Genomic DNA, 24,255 nt, shown 5'->3' on the forward strand with positions numbered 1-24,255 from the left:
CCATCCTTGTTTGTGAATGACTGAGCATTTCATGGAAGCTGCTTTTATACCCAATCATGGCATTTTTTGCCACTGGTGCCAGCTTTTTTGAAACATGTTGCAGGAATGAAATTCCAAATGAGCTAATATTTGCAAAAAATAACAGTTTTCCAGTTCAAACTTTAAATATCTTGTCTTTGCAGTCTATTCAATTGACTATAAGTTGAAAAGGACTTGCATATCATTGTGTTCTCTTTTTATTTACCATTTACACAATGTGCCAACTTCACTGGTTTAGGGTTTCGCACATTAACATAACAAAACACATACTGTACTGTGGTATCTCGTTTTTAAGGTGAACAATTTCCTCAAAATAAATGACACTGTCTTGGTTTTAGAATGATTAAACACAAAACACGTAGGTGTTGCAAACTAACCAGCAATTCCAATTCTAACATACAGTAATAGTCAATGACAGCCTCAGAGTCTGTGTTTCCAAAGTGTCACTGAATGCACCATACTGTACAGTAGGAGGGGGATTCTTATGACCCCGTTTGTGGTGGTTTACCTGACACGTGAAACATGACGGATTGTAGGGTGCACTCTGGCAGTGGACTGTTAAATATCTTAAAATGTCTTTTGTGGCAACTTCAACCACAGTTGCTGTATATGTTTAGAGTGGCGCTTTCCATCATTTTCAGCAGACTGCTTTGCAAAGTGATGCGAGATCCACCCAGGAATGGGGCCATATGAATCCCTTCTGAATCTAAGAAAGTACCGTATTTTCCAGACTATAAGGCGTGCTTAAAATCATTTCATTTTCTCAAAAATCGACAGTGCGCCTTATAACCCCGTGCGCCTAATGTACGGGGTGATTCTTGTTGCGCTTACCGACCTCGAAGCTATTTTATTTGGTGCATGGTATAATAAGTGTGACCAGTGGATGGCAGTCACACATGAGATACGTGTAGACTGCAAGACGACGCCAGTAAACAACACCAAAACTTTAAATGTTCCATTGAGTCAAATGAATTATATTTATATAGCGCTTTTCTCTAGTGACTCAAAGAGCTTTACATAGTTAACACGCGAAGTCCCAGAGAAGGGTCAATTGACACTTTTACCTAGAAAACACACAAGAGGGTCATTTGACCCCTAGTCCCCCCTGTGGACACTCCTTTTGTTATGAAAATGTGGCTGTTAGTGGCACACGGCAGGGGGCCACTTGAGCCTGTGTGGGGGAGGGGACCTTACAGCTCAAGCTTTAGTTCTGAGGTAGGTTGTGTGTGTTTTTGCAAGGATCAACAGAATGAAGGGATCAACACTCTGACATTTATTGTTAAAAAAAATACAAAACAAAACATATTTACAAAGAATGAAAAAGCAACTGTTTTCCCAGTTTTGGTGTGGAGGGTTGTTGCAGAAGCAATTGTTATTTTTGTGTGCCAAAAATAGTTTAAAAAAAAAAATTTACAAAGAAAAAAGCATATTTACAAAGAATGAAAAACCATGTCCATGTAAACGTGACTGACATACATTTGAGCAGTCACTCACAATCCTGGCACTGCCATTGCTCCTTTCGGCATTTCCCACATGTATAATTTTTCTGTCTACCTAGACAAACTGCCCCTAACAGCCTCATTACCATAACAAAATGAGTGATTAGTGTATTCGGGAAAAGCGTCGGGCCAAATGACCCCTCTCTGGGTCTTCTAGGTAGACAGAAAAATGCTGGGACTTCTAGTGTTAAACCCAATATCTAAGTTACATTTAAACCAGTGTGGGTGGCACTGGGAGCAGGTGGGTAAAGTGTCTTGCCCAAGGACAAAACAGCAGTGACTAAGATGGCGGAAGCAGGGATCGAACCTGGAACCCTCAAGTTGCTGGCACAGCCACTCTACCAACCGAGCTATACTGCCCCTATATTGATATATATATATCTATATTGAGAATATAGAACATTACACACGGCACTCAATCCGTCAAAATGTTTCAATAGAACTTTAATAAGCTATGAAGCCACATTGTTTGATGGATTGTTGGAGCATTACGGCTACCATAGTCAGGCGTACTGTGCTTCAACTTACGAGTATTATTATAGGGTGCTTTTGTGTGTAAGGAATGCAAAATGGCACTCATTAGCAGACATTATTTGGTGTTTTGTTTCGCAATATTATGCAAAATCGTTTCTTACCTGCTGATGTGTAATTGGGATCTGCATAAGTCCTGAAAATGTGCGTAAATCCGCCAATATAGTCTGTGCCGACGCCGTACTCGATAACCTACTCTTTCTTTATCTTCTTGTAATGGGACATTCATCCTCCGCTGTTGCCATTTCTAATATAAAGTAGTGTAAAGTTCTTACTTATATCTGTCAGTAAACTCGCCATGAAAGCGCTAAAACATACCGGTGTAGTTAGTTTATTATTCACCCAAGGAACTTTAAAGAGTTCCGGTCAGACATTTTTGGTGTAAAACATCATCGATGCAACATTTTGACCAAAGAACCACCATCACAATGTTATGTAGACCACAAGAAAGTCTTTTACATTTAGAAAAAAATCATAATATGACCCCTTTAATGCGCCTTATAATCCGGTATGAAAATTGTATGAACAGATGTATGAAAATAAACCTGAATAGACTCGCTCATCAACAGTGCGCCTTAGAAGCCGGTGCGCCCTATGCTCTGAAAATATGGAAGTAGAAACTGACAAAAATCTTTTATCAAAGTAAAAAACTGATGTTACGTTTTTTATTTTTTAATTGCGGTCATTTATATACACTTAAAACTATATATAACTAACATGTTTGGGTATCTCCAACTGAATCATTTAAATTGACATGTTTTCCTATGGAACAAAAATTGGTTTAGGTTGTTAATTAAGCCAGTAACATCTTCATAGGTGATCTTTGTATTCATCGTTAGGGGTGTCCCGATCTGATTCTGCGATCAGATATGGATCTGATATGAGCAAAAAAAAAAAATACAAAAATAAATATATATAGCCAGTTAACTTCTAAATGTCGTCCAAAAGATTAGTTAAAAAGAAGATAAAATGAATGTGTTTCAATAGGCACACAAGGTTGGCCTTTCCTTGTCAAGTCGTTTACAAAAGGTAAGCATGGTAGGCTACAGGCTACGTAATAAGTGTGTCTAATTGAACATTATTGAAGTCTAAAATGCATGTCAACATCACCAAGAATCAAATAATTATTGTTGCATATTACTTGCACATACAAAGTCTACAAGGCAGAAGTGTATTAGAAAGTATCGTTGAACTTACTGCATCATAACCTCCTCCAACCTCCGAGGACAAAGCTACGAACAAAGCTCCGCCGCTCACAGTCTGTGGAACGTTCTCCCTGACCACCTGATGGCACCACAGACTGTGGATGCTTTTAAAAAAGGCTTAAAAACCCTTCTTTTTAAAAAAGACTTTTTTTTTTAGATATATGCGTGCTAGTTCTAGCTATTAAGCTGTTCTAATTTTTATTTATTTATTTATTTATTTTTATTATCCTTTTTTTTTACTACATAACATATATACTTAAATCATGTATATATTACATGTTATTATGAATGTTACTACATGACATATATACTTAAATCATGTATATATTACATGTTATTATGAATGTTACTACATGACATATATATACTTACATCATGTATATATTACATGTTATTATGAATGTTACTACATGACATATATACTTACATCATGTATATATTACATGTTATTATGAATGTTACTACATGACATATATACTTACATCATGTATATATTACATGTTATTATGAATGTTACTACATGACATATATATACTTAAATCATGTATATATTACATGTTATTATGAATGTTACTACATGACATATATATACTTAAATCATGTACATATTACATGTTATTATGAATGTTACTACATGACATATATACTTACATCATGTATATATTACATGTTGTTATAAATGTTACTAGATACTACATATGTACTTACATCATGTATATATTACATGTTATTATGAATGTTACTACATGACATATATACTTACATATGTATATATTACACGTTATTATAAATCTTATATACATGATGCAAGTACATATTTAATGTACTATCAAATGTTATTACACATGTTACTACATAACATATGTACTTATATAATGTATTTATTAAATGTTACTATAAATGTTAGTACATTACATGAATAGTTACATCATGTATATATTACATGTTATTATAAATGTTACTACATTACATATATACTTACATCATGTATGTATTAAATGTTATTATAAATGTTACTACATTACATATATACTTACATCATGTAAAAAAAACCCTAATGGAGGTGTTTGGATTTTTTTTTAAGGGCTTTATAGGCAGAATAGAGCGGCTCCCGTAGGCTCTGTTGTAAGCATTTTTTTAATATTTAGAATGCATAAAAAAATAAATCTGTTTTCATGTCTTTCATTATGATTGTGAACGATAGGCAAAATTCAGAAAAATGTGCAGTTCCCCTTTCATTTCAGTTATAAAACAGTTTTTATTTTTAAATATCTACAATTGTTCTGAGTAATTTTATTTAATCAAGCCTTTTGTAACATTCAACACTACAAAACAACAAAAGTACCACATTGTAAGGGATAATATCGGTATCGGCCTACACTCAACTTGTTTCAGGCACAGTCACAATGTTATGCATTTAGATTTCAACATAGGCTAAGATATTTATTTTTATTTTCAAATTTCTATTGCCAGGTTACAAACCCCGTTTCCATATGAGTTGGGAAATTGTGTTGGATGTAAATACAAACGGAATACAATGCAAATAATTTTCAACCCATATTCAGTTGAATATGCTACAAAGACAACATATTTGATGTTCAAACTGATAAACAACTTTTTCATGGACGCCGTAAAAAAAGAGCGCGGGTACTTTCCTGGCCCGCCTGCAGTCCAGACCTGTCTCCCATCGAAAATGTGTGGCGCATTATGAAGCGTGAAATACGACAGCGGAGACCCCGGACTGTTGAACGAATGAAGCTCTACATAAAACAAGAATGGGAAAGAATTCCACTTTCAAAGCTTCAACAATTAGTTTCCTCAGTTCCCAATCGTTTACTGAGTGTTGTTAAAAGAAAAGGTGATGTAACACAGTGGTGAACATGCCCTTTCCCAACTGCTTTGGCACGTGTTGCAGGCATGAAATTCTAAGTTTATGAGTTTGAACATTAAATATCTTGTCTTTGTAGTGCATTCAACTGAATATGGGTTGAAAAGTATTTGCAAATCATTGTATTCTGTTTATATTTACATCTAACACAATTTCCCAACTCATATGGAAACGGGATTTGTAGATTTGTTTGTCATTCATTTAAATTTGAGCTAATCCGAGCATGTTTTGTTGAGCAACACTCACGCTGCACACGTAGAATGGCACAAACATCAACGGGACGCCTTGTTGACCGCACTTCCAATCGGGGATGAAGAGGAGCCGTGGAAGTGGCAGCGTCTGCAACTCCTTAAGTCAGGCATGTTAAAGGCTACGACCTCGTCCCTCGTTTACAAGGGGATCCCCTTACAAAGCTCCCTTCTCCGTGATCACTATATTGCAAACATACACGGACCTCCCTGTCTGACACATCTCTAAAAGAAACAAACCGTTTTAAGACTCTCCACGTGATGCTCATTCTCAGATTGGCGTCACGTAAACACAAATGGCCTGTGAAGTCAAAACAGAGAACTGAGGTGGGGGTCACCCGAGGCCATTACAATACAACACTTTTATTGTGAATATAATATATTTGCACAATAATCACCACCATGTTATAAACATTTTTTAACCTTTCCGTTCTCTTTTTTACAGTAAATAGTGTACAAATGTATACAAAATGTATTCAGGCTATAGTCCACAAAAGAGTAAATAATGTACAGTATTAAAGCAAAATCAGATATCATTGGAGGGGACACAAACATGCCTTGACATAGACATGGACCCTCCATTGGGGTTCAAACACGTTTCAACACTTTGATAAACAGGTATCACCTCCACACGCAGATCCGCGTTCAGACAACAACACACAACAAGCTCTTCCCGGGAACTTTGCAGCGTTTTTTTTGTTAGTTTTTTTTGTTTGTTTGGGTACACCTCAGCACTTTTATTATCAGAGCAACGACATAAAACAAGCCGGAGCCGAAACGGTCATGGGTGAAAATTAGCTCATTCACAAGTCGCCTTGGCTCCCGAGTCTGGGGGTCCAGAGTTGCCTTGGCTCCCGAGTCTAGGGGTCCAGGGAAGAAAGAGAAAGAAAACTAGAAGAGGCAATTCCTGAAGGAATTGCGTGTGAATGCTCCAATGCTGAAGTTGAAGTGAAATGCTGACAGAATGCAGTATGAATGTGAGAACAGTTTGAATGTTGGAATGGTTTGAATGTTGAAAAGCTGACGCTGAACTGAAATGCTAATGGTATGTAGGGTGAATGTTGAAATGGTTAAAACACTGACATGGTTTGAATGTTGGAATGGTTTGAATGTGGAAGAGTTTGAAATTCCAGGAAAACCGGTATTTGGTTTGAAACTTGGGATAGTGTTAGTTTGAATGCCCAGGATGAGTGGAATGAGTTAATGTTGGAATGGTTTGAAAAGGTTGAAAAATGTGGGAATTGTGCTACTTGGAAAAATGTCCCATTCATTTCAATGGGAACTTCCTGGAAATTTTAGGAAAAGCGAGATTTTTGAGAAAATGAATGTCCTGAATAAGCTGAATTGGTTGGTTTTGGAATTGTTTAAATCGGGGAATAAATGTTGAAGTAGTAAATGTATTAGAGAATTTCAGGAAACGCAGGAATTTTTTTGGAAAATGGTAAAAAACTTGAACGGCCTGAATGAGTTGAAATGGTTGGTGTTGGAATTTTTCAAATCAGTCGAGAAATGTTGAAGTAGTAACATGTTGAATTGAGAAATGGTATTATAGAATTCCTGGGAATTTTGGGAAAACCGGGAATTTTTCCAGTTCAAAAAACAACTTAGTTGTTTGTCCTGATTAAGAGGAATGCTTTAAAGGTTGATTGTTGAAAAATGTGGAAGGAGAAGTCTCTAGAAAAAAAAGGGTGAAAATAGGGCTTTGGAAAATCAGGAATTCTGGAAAGTCCTGGAATTTTTTTGAACTTGGAAAAAGGGAAGTTAGAATTATCTGGAAGGTGAAATGTGTTGAAGGTGGTATGGTCTGATTCGGTTGAAAACTGTGTAAATGGTGGCAGTTTGAAAAATGGCCAATTCATTTTGAATGGGGAAAAATGTCCCGGAAAACCTGGAAATGTGGGAATTTTGGGGAATTTGTCAAGGGAAAGCCCGCGATTCCCGAATAGGCTGAACAGTTTGAAGTTGGAAGGGTTTGAATCGGGTGAAAAATGTGGAAGGTAGAGTGTGCCAAAATCTGAAAAAGAATAATAATAATAAATAAATATGTGTGAACGCTCCAGAGCATTCATTTACATGAATTTCCAGGAAAACCGGTATTTGGTTTGAAACTTGGGAAAGTATTAAATTAAATGTCCAGGATGAGTGGAATGTGTTAATGTTGGAATGGTTTGAATAGGTTGAACATGTGGGAATTGTGCAATTTGGAAAAATGTCCCATTCATTTCAATGGGAACTTCCTGAAAATTTGGGAATTTGGGGAAAAGCGGGATTTTTTGGGAAAAGGAATGTCCTGAATGAGCTGAATTGGTTGGTGTTGGAATTGTTTAAATCGGGCAAGAAATGTTGAAGTAGTAAATGGTATTAATGAATTTCGGGAAAAGCAGAATTTTTTTGGAAAATGGTAAAAAACTTGAATGATCTGAATGAGTTGAAATTTTTCAAATCGGTTGAGAAATGTTGAAGTAGTAACATGTTAAATTGAGAAATGGTATTACGGAATTCCTGGAATTTCTCCAGTTGAAAAAATAACTTGTATTTTTTTCCTGGTTAAGAGAAATGTTTTGACGGTGAAACGGTTGAAATGCGTTGAAAACATTTGGAAGTAGTACCTGCCAGAAAAAAGTGTGGAAATAGGGTTTTGGAAAAGCAGGAATTCTGGAAAATCCTGGAATTATTTTGAACTTGGAAAAATTATAGTTTGAATTTCCAGAATGCTGGAATGTTGAAGGTGGAATGGTTTGAATAGGTTGAAAAATGTGGAAATGGTGAAAGTCTCAAAAATGGCCAATTCATTTGGAATGGGAAAAATGTCCGGAAAACCTGGAATTCTGGGAAATGTGGGAATTTTTGGAATTTTTCAAGAGAAAGCCCGCGATTCCCGAATAGGCCGAACAATTTGAAGTTGGAACGGTTTGAATTGGGTGAAAAATGTGGAAGGTAGAGCGCGCCAAAGTCTGAAAAAGAAGAAGTAGAGGAATAACTAAATGAGGCCATTCCTGAAGGAATTGTGTGTGAATGCTCCAATGCTGAAGTTGAACTGAAATGCTGAAAGAATGTTAGTATGAATGTAAGAAGAGTTTGAATGTTGGAATGGTTTAAATGTTGAAAAGCTGACCCTGAACTGAAATGCTAATGGAATGTAGGGTGAATGTTGAAATGGTTTGAATGTTGAAATCGTTAAAACGCTGAAATGATTTGAATGTTGGAATGGTTTGAATGTGGAAAAGTTTGAATTTCCAGGAAAAACGGAATTTGGTTTGAAACTTGGGAAAGTGTTAGTTTGAATGTCCAGGATGAGTGGAATGTGTTGATGTTGGAATGGTTTGAATAGGTTGAAAAATGTGGTAATTGTGCAACTTGGAAAAATGTCCCATTCATTTCAATGGGAACTTCCTGGAAATTTTGGAAAAATGCGGGATTTTTCGGGAACATTTTTGGAAGCATGAATGTCCTGAATCAGCTGAATTGGTTGGTGTTGGAATTGTTTAAATCGGGCAAAAAATGCTGAAGTAGTAAATGGTATTAGGGAATTTCGGGAAAAGCGGGAATTTTTTTGAAAATGGTAAGAAACTTGAATGGTCTGAATGAGTTGACATTTTTCAAATCGGTTGAGAAATGTTGACGTAGTAACATGTTAAATTGAGAAATGGTTATACGGAATTCCTGGAATTTAGGGAAAACTGGGAATTTTTCCAGGCCAAAAAAACCCCTTTTTTTTTTCCTGATTAAGAGGTATGTTTTGACGGTAGAATGGTTGAAATACGTTGAAAAATGTGGAAGGAGTAGTCGCCAGAAAAAAGGGTGGAAATAGGGCTTTGGAAAAGCAAATTTTAGAAAATCCTGGAATTTTTTTGAACTTGGAAAAATTATAGTTTGAATTTCCAGAATGGTGGAAAGTGTTGAAGGTGGAAATAGAATAGGTTGAAAAATGTGGAAATGGTGAAAGTTTGAAAAATGGCCAATTCATTTGGAACGGGGAAAAATGTCCCAGAAAACCTGGAACTCTGGGAAATGTGGGTATTTTTTAGAATTTTTCAAGGGAAAGCCTGCGATTCACAAATAGGCTGAACGGTTTGAAGTTGGGACGGTTTGAATCGGGTGAAAAATGTGGAAGGTTGAATGCACCAAAATCTGGAGAAGAAGAGGTAGAGGAATAATAATAAATAGATGCATTTGGTTGTAGAAAACCATATTGTGTGAATGCTTTGGAGCATTCACACAATAAAAGAAGCACAAACTCACGTCTGCTTTGGGAGGTAAAAGTGTTTTCTTCCTTTTTGAGCCCTAATGTGAATCAACATGACAATTTAGTAAAACTCCAAAACTCTCGCACTATGTTCGAAATGGACTATTTTCCTGTGTCACCGAGCCTCACGAATGGATCTGTTGGAATGTTGCGGTGGGAACGCCATATTTAGCTCTCGTCTTAGACCAGGTAAGGTTATGGGCATTCAGTGCAGACCTTTGCTAAGGCTATCCGGCGCATTTGATTACGAAAAAAAAACAGGACTGTTTCACTTCAGTCCTCTAGGTGGCAGTGCTGTGGGTGCTGACAGATACGACCTGCTTTTTTTCTGGTGGGTCACGGCTCCACTTGGCCCCAGTGGAGGCGCACTTAAATATAAATAAAAGTTGAAAACTAGTAGACTTCCATGTGCACAAACATGCACCACATCTCTATAGGGTGTGGAAGAAATCGGTTTAGTAGCTGGTGCAAAATCATGCTAACGACCCGACTAAGCAAGACGCCAAAAAAGAACTTATGCTAAGGACAAAACAAGAGCAGTAAAAAAAGAAGAGCATCTTACAGTTTATTAGTAACAGAATATCCATCCATCCATCTTCTTCCGCTTATCCGAGGTCGGGCTGTGGGGGACGCAGCCTCGGCAGAGAAGCCCAGACTTCCCTTTCCTCAGCCACTTCGCCCAGCTCTTCCCAGGGGATCCTGAGGCGTTCCCAGGCCAGCCGGGAGACATGGTCTTCCCAACGTGTCCTGGGTCTTCCTCGTGGCCTCCTACCGGTTGGACGTGCCCCAAACACCTCTCTAGGAAGGCGTTCGAGTGGCATTCTGAGCAGATGCCCGAACCACCTTATCTGGCTCCTCTCCATGTGGAGGAGTAGCGGCTTTACTTTGAGCTCCTCCCGGATGGCAGAGCTTCTCACCCTATCTCTAAGGGAGAGCCCCGCCACCCGGCAGAGGAAACTCATTTCGGCCGCTTGTACCCGTGATCTTGTCCTTTCGGTCATAACCCAAAGCTCATGACCATAGGTGAGGATGGGACCGTAGATCGACCAGTAAAAATCGAGAGCTTTGCCTTCCGGCTCAGCTCCTTCTTCACCACAACGGATCAATACAGCGTCCGCATTACTGAAGACGCCGCACCGTTTCGCCTGTCGATCTCACGATCCACTCTTCCCTCACTCGTGAACAAGACTCCGAGGTACTAGAACTCATCCACTTGGGGCATGGTCTCCTCCCCAACCCGGAGATGGCATTCCACCCTTTTCCGGGCGAGAACCATGGACTCGGACTTGGAGGTGCTGATTCCCATCCCAGTCGCTTCACACTCGGCTGCGAACCGATCCAGTAAGAGCTGAAGATCCTGGCCAGATGAAGCCATCAGGACTACATCATCTGCAAAAAGCAAGGACCTAATCCTCCAGCCACCAAACCGGATCCCCTCAACGCCCTGACTGCGTCTAGAAATGATGTCCATAAAAGTTATGAACAGAATCGGTGACAGTAACAGGATACTTCCCGGGTTTTTCCATTCTATTGACGGCACAACGTGGAAACCAAATCTATTCCAAAAAGGAACGAGTTTAATGATTAACGTTTTTTTTGCAGATCGCCGCATCAGAGCCATAAATACAGCCTTTATCCAAATAGATTGTTGTACTTTTGGCAATGTGAGCGCTAGTGTCCATCGACAGCCACGATTGCTTCCAACACAACAGGGCGGGAGAGGCGAGTTTTGGGCGTCACACCCTGGTTCCATTGTGGACTCACCTTAAACAGACGAGATTTACCCCACTCTGTTACAGCTCTGACGCTATACCCTGCATTTCCGGCAAGGAAAGTCTGTTGGGCGTAAAAAAGGAACAGTGGACTTGACTTTTGTGCTTGGTTCTCCACTTTTCCCACTTGGCACTACCCGAAAAATACTACTTTCAGAACAGTTTGAATTAAATCCTGCTTTGGACAGACAGCAGCAAATTCGACCTGTAGGCAAACCACCCAATACTGCTTATACCGCAGCAAATACCCCACGGTAACACGTGTTGCACCTTTTCTACTGCACAGTACCAATTCTGCTCTACTTGGTTTGGGTCGGCAACTTTTCAACTTCAAAATACCACCGGCGTTTTTTGTCTTATTTCGCATCCTTCAGAATGAGAAACAACTGTAAGGGCTGATCTACTAAATGCTAGCGTGTATTAAAACAAGTGCAAACTTGATAGCGCGTGCAAACCTGATCTACTAAGCTTGTGTGCAGAGGATTGTGTCTCTCAAATTGTTATGATCCGTGGTCCGGATCATGTTTTGTTTAGTTATGTTCTGTTAGTTTTGGACTTCCTAAGTTGTTTTGTGCACTTCAGGAGTTTGTTTTGGTTGTCATGGTCACTCTTTGTGTCTCTGATTAGTGCTCGCCCGCTCACCTGCTTCCCGAGCGCTAATCAGAGGCATTATTTAAGTTGCCTTTGCCAGTCACTCTTCCCGCTTTCGTTGTGTTTGCTCCATGCAATTGTCACGTGAGTTTTTGAGTTCCTTGTCTTTTGCCTATGCTAAGTAAATAGTTCCTTAGCTTCCCGTGCGCTCGGCACACATCCTTGTTGTTTTGTTTATTGGATGATTTATGGGAAATAAATCACTTCCTACCTCACGCCTTCGTCCGGAGCCGTTCCTTTGCATTGGGAGAACAACCGCGCAGCAAGCGCACCCCCTCATTGTGACACAAAGGAGCAAAATAGCCAGAGCAAAATCCATTTAGCATGTTTGTGTTCATGTACATGCCAAATATATGCTGTTTATTACAACGACAGTTGGGTCGGGCTTATACCGCCACGGGTAAGATGTACCCCCGTGCTACCTGCCACATTCGGGCAGATGGGGCTCGTAAACCTGGTAAGGCAGCCCATCTAGGAGAAGGAAATCTCCAATCTCAAAACCACCGCTGCCTTGCGGTCAACCCACTTGAGGGTAAGGCTAAGGGAGTAAACCCCGACAGAAAATCAGGAGCTGGAGTCCTGAAGGCGGTTTGATGTTGTAGCGTCATTCCGGCAACTCCTGCGGCGTCACTGGTGCCAAGTTGTATCGACACTCGTCACTCCCTTGGATCCACCAGCCATGCGGAAAGGGGGGCTTGCTGCCTGGACAACAGCTTGCCCTCCATAGTTCTATGCCCAGGCCATGTAGATCCACTGGAGAGGTCCACTGGACAGGTCACTCCAGCAGATACCGGTTCTAAGCCCATCCGACTGGCGAAGGAAACAGGTGCCAGGGGCCATCTCCGTCCGTGGGAGGGACCATCCCAGTGAGACCCCCCCCCCCTTTTTGGATCTACCCCATCGGCTCCCGAGACGGAGGGATGCCGACGACGACGATTAGAACGGCCAAATAGCAGATGTAGATGTAAGTGTAATCATTCAGCGCTCACAATGTGATTTATCAAGACTAAAACTGTTCTGCCTCTATATTTAACAGGTTTGTGCAAATGATATATAATGTAATAATATTAGACATATGATCTGTCTTGTAAGTTGTATAGTAGATAATTACTAACATATGTGCTGTACGGAAAAAAACAAAAAAACTTCTTGCAATACGCATTTTCTTGTGACAGGATCATTCCAGCACAAGCTTGCAGTTAATGCCAGCGTCTCCTAGAGCAAGGGATGGGAATTGTTAAGATTTTTACGATTCCGCTTCCATTATCGATTTTGCTGACAGATTCCGTTCTTTATCGGTTCTCATATCGATTCTCATATTGATTCTCAAGTTGATCGCGTTTACTTTGCTAGTGTTGGAATAGTACAACAGTGAAGTCTTAAGAGGCCAACAACCTCAATGGAGTACCAGGGTCAAGACTTACGGGTTTCCCAGAAGAAAAAATAACTGAACAAAAATATAAAAGCAACACTTTTGTTTTTGCTCCCATTTTTGATGAGTTGAACTCAAAGATGTAAAACTTTTACTATCCACACAAAATACCTATTCCTCTCAAACATTGTTCAAAAATCTGTCTCAATCTGTGTTAGTGAGCATTTTTTCTTTGCCAACATAATCCATCCCACCTAACAGGTGTGGCATATCAAGATGCTGATTAAACAGCATGATGGTTGCACAGGTGTGCCTTGGGCTGCCTGCAATAAAAGGCCAATCTAAGAGGTCCAGTTTTATCACACAGCACAATGCCTCACATGTCGCAAGTTTTGAGGGAGCGTGCAGTTGGCATGCTGACTGTAGCAATGTCGACCAGAGCTGTTGCCTGTGAACTAAACGTTCATTTTTCTACTATGAGCCGTCTCCAAAGGTGTTTCAGAGAATTAGGCAGTACATCCAACCGGCCTCAAAACCGCAGACCACGTATAACCACACCTGCCCAGGACCTCCACATCCAGCAGATGTCATCGTAGCCGACTTGAGTGGGCAAATGCTCACATTCGATCGAGTCTGGCATGTTGGAGAGGTGTGCTCTTCACTGGTGAATAACGGTTTTCACTGCTCAGGGCAGACAGTGTCGTGTGGGAGAGCGGTTTGCTGATGTCAACGTGTTGTGAATCGAGTGGCCCATGGTGGGGGTGGGGTTATGCTATGGGCAGGCGTATGTTATGGACAACGAATGCATGTGCATTTTATTGATGGCATTTTGAATGCACAGAGATACCGTGACGAGATCCTGAGGCCCATCACTTCATGTTGCAGCATGACAATGCACAGCCCCATGTTGCAAAGATCTCTACACAATTCCTGGAAGCTGAAAACATCCCAGTTCTTGCATGGCCAGCATACTCCCATAACCCCGATAAAGCAAAACTGCACATTTCAGAGTGACATTGCACGCCTGTGCAATAATCATGCTGTTCAATCAGCATCTTGATATGCCACACCTGTGAGGTGGGATGGATTACCTTGGCAAAGAAGAAATGCTCACTAACACAGATTTAGACCGTTTTGTCAGCAATATTTGAGGGGACTAGGTCTTTTGTGTATATAGTAAAAGTTTTACATCTTTGAGTTCAACTCATGAAAAATGGGAGCAAAGAAGGTTTTGAGTTTATATTTTTGTTCAGTATATAATATAATATTACAATTAATAGTGTACTATATAAATAAGTAAAATATTATGTTAAATTATTATCTTTAAAAGAATATATGAGCTGACCACTCCAAAACTATGTCAATGAGTGACAAACACACGCAAGTCAAGTGGAATAAAACTCTTCATTGGGCAATTGTGCAACTATAAACAAACAATAAAAATATTTTTTTTTCAGGAAGGATATGAGATTTTTCTGACTAATTACGGTTTCTCCGCTGTGGAGAACAATTCTCATACAGGGTGGAGGCGTGTAGCTGTTTTGTTACGATTTGCATGATAAGTATTAACAGTTAATAGCAGCTTTTACAATGATGTGCAGTGCTAGTCAGTTAGTTAGTTGGTTAGTTAGTACGGACGGGATCAAAAACGTGTCGTTCATTCAAAGTTTTCACATTGTCTGTGTGTCAAAGTTTCTGGCGGTGTTTCCACTCTCCCGCTTCGGCATCGAAACACTGGGTGCGGGTTCTAAACCAGAACGGGTTCGCGACTCCCATCTCTACCCAGAGCGCACCTTCTGCGCACAACAAAGTAGGTTCTGTCTTCTATCACGTCGCAGGACACCTTCTAAATAAGCCCAGAACAAGTGGTGCATGCTATGGTTGTCGGCGAATGATAACATGAATACGGGGGAAATTGAGTGTCTCCATGGTGACAGGGCGCGCAAAATATTAATTTAAATAAGGCGGTCTGTGCTACTCAGTAGATCACCTGCAACATGCAACAATTTTATTGTTTGCACACGCTATTTATTACTTGTTATTTGGGATCTTAGTTAGAGATGTCCGATAATGGCTTTTTTGCCGATATCCGATATTCCGATATTGTCCAACTCTTAATTACGATTACGATATCAACCGATACTGATATATACAGTCGTGGAATTAAGACATTTGTATGCCTAATTTTGTTGTGATGCCCCGCTGGATGCATTAAACAATGTAACAAGGTTAGCGGGGGGTGTATATTGTAGCGTCCCGGAAGAGTTAGTGCTGCAAGGGGTTCTGGGTATTTGTTCTGTTGTGTTTATGTTGTGTTACGGTGCGGATGTTCTCCCGAAATGTGTTTGTCATTCTTGTTTGGTGTGGGTTCAAAGTGTGGCGCATATTTGTAACAGTGTTAAAGTTGTTTATACTTCCACCCTCAGTATGCCTTGCATTCACTTGTGTGTGTGGAAAGCCGTAGATAGTATGTGATTGGGCCGGCGGCACGCAAAGGCAGTGCCTTTAAGGCACTCCCCCAATATTGTTGTCTGGGTGGAATTCGGGAGAAATTCGGGAGAATGGTTGCCCCGGGAGATTTTCGGGAGTCTCCCGGGAAAATGGGGAGGGTTGGCAAGTATGACTGGGAGACGCAACTGCTCTGTACTTCTCCCTACGTCCGTGTACCACTCCGTACAGCGGCGTTTTAAAAAGTCATCAATTTAACTTTTTGAAACCGATACCGATAATTTCCGATATTACATTTTAAAGCATTTATCGGCCGATAATATCGGCAGTCCGATATTATCGGACATCTCTAATCTTAGTAAATCAGGCCCAAAGCTCTAAATGTCTTCAAGAGGAGACTGAGGGCAACAAGACAACGGACCATTGCAGCAAACCAGAGCCTTCACAGCTAAGGCACAACAACAGGATACGCTAATGTTAGCATGTGTGCATATTTGGGTCGTTTCAATCCTTCTATCCACGCAGTTAAGACAAAACCGCTCAACCGACGAGTGCCCAGGATGGTATCGGCTCTGCGTGCTTGGAACTCGGACTCTCTGTTTCGCCCCCGGTGGGAGTTGTCCCTTGCGAGTGTAGGCACTGTGCAGTGGAAAAGGGGGCATGTGAGCAACGACACAGGCACTGGGAATTCAACGCAGGAAATGAACGACACCCAAAGCAATCAGAACAGACGACATGGATGCTCTCTGGTCGCACTCGTTAATTCACCACTTTTTACACCCATATCTGACGGTTTTAACTAGCGAGGCTCGGAGCTTTGGTGTCTAGAGTCACGTGATGTATTATCTTCTGATCTGTACGGAGCACATGCGGCTACGAGACAATGTTTAGCTAGCAGCAAAATGCCTGTTGATTGTTGAGTAGAAAAGAGCAGGTACAGTACGTTGTTGAAACACCAACAAAACTTCACCATAACTAAAGTGTTTTGGCCCACGAAGAATGACAATAAAATATTGTTTCTCATGAGCTGTGTACTAGTATTGTATGTCTGGGTGGGGGTCCTGCTTTGGAAATAATTTGTACCCCTTTGACAGATCACATGTAGTTCCCATTAAAACATTCACATGTTGCACAATGAGATGTAAGCATGGGATCATTAAGTAGAAAAGAGCAAGTACAGTACGTTGTTGAAACACCAACAAAAAAGAGGGGGTACTCGCCATAACTTCACCATAACTTATAAGTGTTTTGGCCCACGAAGAATGACAATAAAATATTGTTTCTCATGAGCTGTGTACTAGTATTGTATGTCTGGGTGGGGGTCCTGCTTTGGAAATCATTCGTACCCCTTTCAGAGATCACAATTACCGTATTTTTCGGACTATAAGTCACAGTTTTTTTCATAGTTTGGCCGGGGGTGCGACTTATACTCAGGAGCGACTTATGTGTGAAATTATTAACACATTACCGTAAAATATCAAATAATATTATTTAGCTCATTCACGTAAGAGACTAGACGTATAAGATTTCATGGGATTTAGCGATTAGGAGTGACAGATTGTTTGGTAAACGTATAGCATGTTCTATATGTTATAGTTATTTAATAGGACTCTTACCATAATATGTTATGTTAACATACCAGGCACGTTCTCAGTTGGTTATTTATGCGTCATAACGTACACTTATTCAGCCTGTTGTTCACTATTCTTCATTTATTTTAAATTGCCTTTCAAATGTCTATTCTTGGTGTTGGGTTTTATCAAATAAATTTCCCCCAAAAATGTGACTTATACTCCAGTGCAACTTATATATGTTTTTTTCCTTCTTTATTATGCATTTCCGGCAGGTGCGACTTATACTCCGGTGCGACTTATACTCCGAAAAATACGGTAGTTCCCATTAAAACATTCACATGTTGCACAATGAGATGTAATCATGGGATCATTAAGTAGAAAAGAGCAGGTACAGTACGTTGTTGAAACACCAACAAAAAAGAGGGGGTACTCGTCAGAACGTCACCGGTTGATAAGATCAATCATCAGAGCGTTTGTTGAATGGAACAGACAAGAAAAAATACCAACAACGACACAAATCAACGCTGTCAGTCTTTGAATTACAAACCTCGTTTCCATATGAGTTGGGAAATTGTGTTAGATGTAAATATAAACGGAATTCAATGATTTGCAAAGCATTGTATTCCGTTTATATTTACATGTAACACAATTTCCCAACTCATATGGAAACGGAGTTTGTATATTCCAGGGGTCGGCAACCTTTACCACTCAAAGAGCCATTTTGGCAAGTTTCACAAATTAAAGAAAGTAATGGGAGCCACAAAAAAATATTTTAAATTTAAAATGAAAAACACCGCATACAAAGCTTAAATGCTTTGTGCTATGTTAACCAGGGGTCTCCGACACACGCACCGGCACGCACTTTAATGTGGAAATTTGATGTTAGTGCAGCCCGCGAGTTTCGAATGATTGGCGCTTGATAGCGTCATACTTGCCAACCCTCTCATTTTTCCCGGGAGACTCCCGAATACCAGAGCGTGATGACACTGCATTTGGCGCCCTCTACAGTCTGCCCTAACAGTGTACCTGCTCGACCACATGTAGAATGCAGTTTCAGCCTGGTCACGTAAGTGACAGCAAGGCGTACTAACTCAGCAGCCACACATCTTACACTGACGGTACCAATACCCAGAATCCCATGCAGCCCTAACTCTTCCGCTCAACCAACGCACGGAGAGGGGGGGGGGGGGGGGGGTTGATGTGTGGGGGGATTTGGTGGTAGCGGGGGTGTATAATGTAGACCGGAAGAGTTAGGGCTGCATGGGATTCTGGGTAATGGTTGTGTTGTGTTTATGTTGTGTTACGGTGGGATGTTCTCCAGAAATGTGTTTTTCATTCTTTTTTGGTGTGGGTTCACAGTGTGGCGCATATTTGTAACGTAACAATGTTAAAGTTGTTTGATACGGCTACCTTCAGTGTAAGCTGTGTGGCTGATGAGTAAGTATGCTTTGCTGTCTCCTGTGTGTGCAAGTAATAACAACATGCAACATGTGGCTGGACTGGCACGCTGTATGTAAATGCTGTAGAGGACAATTACTGCAGTGCAATTAGGGCACGCCCTTTATTTAGTATTAAGAGTGTGAATAGGATTATTTTTTCCCTGGGAGTTATCTATGAGAGACACTGAGATCCATAAATCTCCTGGGAAAATCGGGGGGGTCGGCATGTATGTAGCCGAACCGCATCAGAGTGGTCAAGGAGCCGCGGGTTGCCGACCCCTGGTATATTCCATTGGCTTAGTGGATTTTAACGTCTGCAAAAGAAACAAGGCAGAATTAAAGGGTTTGGTTAGTGCTTTTGGGACATAGCATGAAAACATCTGAGCAGACTTATAACGTGGAAAATGAAATGCGGAAAATAACTGAGAAACCTTTGGCATCGGGAAACGAAGACGCCAATACCGCGTTGGGAAACAACAACAACACCACATTCGAAATCATCGGCATACCCGTCCCGGGCGGGCTCCCACCTCATGGCCTCTACTTTGTGGGATAACACGATCACTTTTGTGTGAGCGCTCTCATGACCTGGTTTCCTCTTCATGCTCAGTGTCTTTGCGCTGCGTGCGTTGGCGTTTGTAGGCGTCATGAGCTTTGTAAAGGTGTGCTGAGCCACAAGAGCAGCAGTTGGAGCGCGAGCATGGCCCAGAGACTCGGGCTTAGGCAGGTCCCTCCACCGCAATCAGAATCGTCTTCCTGTGGGAACACATAGTTTGCTAATGAGTAAACAAACGTTACGATGGACTCATTACTAATTAGTTGGACCGAGCTGAGTGGATGCTTGGTAAGTGTTGCTCAAGACTTCATAATTGACAAGTTTTAATGAATAATCAGCAATAGTCAAAAAAATACAAAAATATACTTTATTGCATTATTGCTACGCTAAATATTTACTGTTTTCAAGAATGGAACCCTTAGTAAAGTTTTTCTTTAACTGGTGTTTGTCGTTGTTACACTCATTTCAGCAGTAAAAGGAAGTGCACCACGCCTTGGCGTTAGAACCACAACTAGGAGCATATGTGGTGGATTGGTTTTTTTGGAAAAAAAAATGTGTATTGAAAGTGTTAAAATACTTAATGTGCAAAAAGAGAACTTCTAATGGCTCAGTTCCATTCAAAATGAGCAATTGATGAGAGTTGCATTCGGTTTGTAAAATGATTATAAATGTGTAAACTCTATTACAAATGTGCAAAACATACCTGTAACTACAAAACCCAAAACCAGTGAAGTTGTCACGTTGTGTAAATGGTAATTAAATAAAAAATACAATGATTTGTGAATCCTTTTCAACTTATATTCAATTGAATAGACTGCAAAGACAAGATATTTAACGTTCAATCTGCAAATAATCATTAACTTACAATTTAATGGCAGCAACATTTGGGAACTGAGGAGACCACTTTTTGAAGCTTTTCAGGTGGAATTATTTCCCATTCTTGCTTGATGTACAGCTGAAGTTGTTCAACAGTCTCAGTTGTGGTATTTGCCGCTTCATAATGCACCACACATTTTCAATGGGAGACAGGTCTGGACTACAGGCAGACCAGTCTAGTACCCGCACTCTTTTACTACGAAGCCATGCTGTTGTAACATGTGGAGAATGTGGCTCGGCATCGTCTTGCTGAAATAAGCAGGGGCGTCCATGAAAAAGACGTTGCTTGGATGGCAACATATGTTGCTCCAAAAGCTGTATGTATGGTGCCTTCACAGATGTGTAAGTTAACCATGCCTCGGGCACTAATACACCCCCATACCATCACAGATACTGGCTTTTGAACTTTGCACCTAGAACAATCCGGATGGTTCTTTTCCTCTTTGGTCTGAAAGACTGCCAAAGTTTCCAAAAACAATTTGAAATGTGGACTCGTCAGACCACAGAACACTTTTCCACTTTGCATCAGTCCATCTTAGATGAGCTCGGGCCCAGCGAAGCCAGCGGCGTTTCTGGGTGTTGTTGATAAATGGCTTTGGCTTTGCATGATATAGTTTTAACTTGCATTACAGATGTAGCGACCAACTGTAGTTACTGACAGTGGTTTTCTGAAATGTTCCTGAGCCCATGTGGTGATATCCTTTACACGCTGATGTCGGTTTTTGATGCAGTACCGCCTGAGGGATCATAGGTTCCGGGCATTGCCGCTTACGTGCAGCGATTTCTCCAGATTCTCTGAACCTTTTGATGATATTATGGACCATAGATGGTGAAATCGGAGAACGTCTCCGTGCTTCAATGTCTATCAACCAATCCATGTTTATTTATATAGCCCTAAATCACAAAAGTCTCAAAGGGCTGCACAAGCCACAACGACATCCTCGGCACAGAGCCCACACAAGGGACGTCGATGCAATACCCACTGGCGGGCGTCTGTGTCGGCATTGACTTCACTTATCTTGTGGAAAAACACAGCAGCTTTGCTTTGCAGAACTGCTTTATTCTTGCATCAGCAGCAGGCAACAACCCCTCTGACCAGCGAGCACACACATTTCTCGTTCTACTCCTACTAATCACTCCCCTGCTGCCCCCGCCCTGGATTCGGGCCTCCAAAGTATCCATCCAGGTTGTTTTGGCCAACATCTCTTGATTCTGGAGCTCCAAAATCAGCATCTCCTCCTCCGTCGCGTCAACGGGGTGAGATAATGTCTGGAAACTGTTGACATATCGGGTCCGTCCCTGCCCATTCAGACATTTCAAGGTGTGATATACGATCGGCAAACTTATTTTGTTTGAAAATGGTGTCTGTGCGTGACACTTCCACCTGCTCAAGCACATTTTTGCTCAAATGTTCGATAAAAATATCAACTCTGCGTATACAAGGCTGAAAGCTGCGGACTGGCAGAGTCATGCCTTCAATAGTCCGGTGCGGCTAATATACCGTATTTTTCGGACTATAAGGCGCACTTAATCCTTTCATTTTCTCAAAACTCAACGATGCGCCTTATAAGATAAGAGATAAGCATCAGTTCACCAACTATAGGCCTATTTCTATACTCTCACAATTTTCAAAAATCCTTGAAAAATTATTTGTGTCAAGATTAGACAGTTTTATTGACAAGCAACACTTGCTAAGTCAGGGGTCGGCAATCTTTACCACTCAAAGAGCCATTTTGGCAAGTTTCACAAATTAAAGAAAGTAATGGGAGCCATAAAAAAAAATGTTAAATGAAAAACACCGCATACAAAGCTTAAATGCTTTGCGCTATGTTAACCAGGGGTCTCCGACACACGCACCGGCACGCACTTTAATGTGGAAATTTGATGTTAGTGCAGCCCGCAAGTTTTGAATGAATGGCGCTTGATAGCGTCATACTTGCCAACCTTCTAATTTTTCCCGGGAGACTCCCGAATATCAGAGCGTGATGACACTGCATTTGGCGCCCTCTAGAGTCTGCCCTAACAGCTTACCTGCTCGACCACGCGTAGAATGCAATTTCAGCTTGCTCACGTAAGTGACAGCAAGGCGTACTACCTCAGCAGCCACACATCTTACACTGACGGTACCAATACCCAGAATCCCATGCAGCCGTAACTCTTCCGCTCAACCAGAGTAACCCCTGACTGCAGCCTGCAGATCGAGGAGCGGGCTGCAGGCAGGGGCATTTGCTCAACCAACGCACGGAGAGGGGGCGGGGGGTTGATGTGTGGGGGGATTTGGTGGTAGCGGGGGTGTATAATGTAGACCGGAAGAGTTAGGGCTGCATGGGATTCTGGGTAATGGTTGTGTTGTCTTTATGTTGTGTTACGGTGGGATGTTCTCCAGAAATGTGTTTTTCATTCTTTTTTGGTGTGGGTTCACAGTGTGGCGCATATTTGTAACGTAACAATGTTAAAGTTGTTTGATACGGCTACCGTCAGTGTAAGCTGTGTGGCTGATGAGTAAGTATGCTTTGCTGTCTCCTGTGTGTGCAAGTAATAACAACATGCAACATGTGGCTGGACTGGCACGCTGTATGTAAATGCTATAGAGGACAATTACTGTAGTACAAGTAGGGCTGCCCTTTATTTAGTAATTAGAGTGTAAATAGGATTATTTTTTCCCTGGGAGTAATCTATGAGAGACACTGAGATCCATAAGTCTCCTGGGAAAATCGGGGGGGTCGGCATGTATGTAGCCGAGCCGCATCAGAGTGGTCAAGGACCCGCGGGTTGCCGACCCCTGTGCTAAGTGAACACCAATACGGCTTTCGACCAAACAGGTCCTCTTCCATGGCAGTGATGGAACTAGTTGAGGAGGTAACCACTGCAATTGATAAGAGGGAGTTTGTTGTTGGCGTTTTTATTGACCTGAGCAAGGCCTTTGACACCATCGATCATACATTGCTTTTAAACAAAATGCAGAGGTATGGTTTTAGAGGTCTTGCTCATGATTGGTTGAAAAGTTATCTTGGTGGCAGAGAACAGTACGTGCATATGAATAATGTAGATTCAGATAAAAAGATTATAACACATGGAGTACCCCAAGGTTCTGTATTGGGACCAAAATTGTTTTTATTGTACATTAATGATATCTGTAAAATCTTTAAAAAACTCAACTGTATTCTCTTTGCTGATGATACAAGTCTGTACTGTTCTGGGCAAGACCTTGGCCATCTCTTAGGGACTGTAGAGAGTGAACTCCACATACTAAAGCAGGGGTCACCAACGCGGTGCCCGCGGGCACCAGGTAGCCCGTAAGGACCAGATGAGTAGCCCGCTGGCCTGTTCTAAAAATAGCTCAAATAGCAGCACTTACCAGTGAGCTGCCTCTATTTTTTAAATTGTATTTATTTACTAGCAAGCTGGTCTCGCTTTGCCCGACATTTTTAATTCTAAGAGAGACAAAACTCAAATAAAATTTGAAAATCCAAGAAAATATTTTAAAGACTTGGTCTTCACTTGTTTAAATAAATTCATTAATTTTTTTACTTTGCTTCTTATAACTTTCAGAAAGACAATTTTAGAGAAAAAATACAACCTTAAAAATGATTTTAGGATTTTTAAACACATATACCTTTTTACCTTTTAAATTCCTCCCTCTTCTTTCCTGACAATTTAAATCAATGTTCAAGTAAATTTATTGTTTTTATTGTAAAGAATAATAAATACATTTCAATCTAATTCTTCATTTTAGCTTCTGTTTTTTCGACGAAAAATATTTGTAAAATATTTCTTCAAACTTATTATGATTAAAATTCAAAAAAAATATTCTGGCAAATCTAGAAAATCTGTAGAATCAAATTTAAATCTTATTTAAAGTCTTTTGAACTTCTTTTAAAATTTTTGTTCTGGAAAATCTAGAAGAAATA

General features: G+C 40.8%; 1 protein-coding gene across 1 annotated transcript in view; it reads right to left on the bottom strand.

The window, feature by feature from the left end:
- Nucleotides 1-19,196: 19,196 nt before the first annotated feature.
- The window catches only part of LOC133641805 (voltage-dependent calcium channel subunit alpha-2/delta-1-like), a 421,610-nt gene continuing 416,551 nt past the window's right edge, over nucleotides 19,197-24,255 (bottom strand). The window contains exon 39 of the mRNA XM_062035835.1: nucleotides 19,197-19,668. Coding sequence (XP_061891819.1) covers nucleotides 19,558-19,668 — 111 coding nt within the window. The 3' untranslated portion in view covers nucleotides 19,197-19,557. The remainder of the gene's footprint in view (nucleotides 19,669-24,255) is intronic.

This window comes from Entelurus aequoreus, linkage group LG24 (assembly GCF_033978785.1).
Source record: "Entelurus aequoreus isolate RoL-2023_Sb linkage group LG24, RoL_Eaeq_v1.1, whole genome shotgun sequence".
In the NCBI taxonomy this organism is placed as follows: domain Eukaryota; kingdom Metazoa; phylum Chordata; class Actinopteri; order Syngnathiformes; family Syngnathidae; genus Entelurus; species Entelurus aequoreus.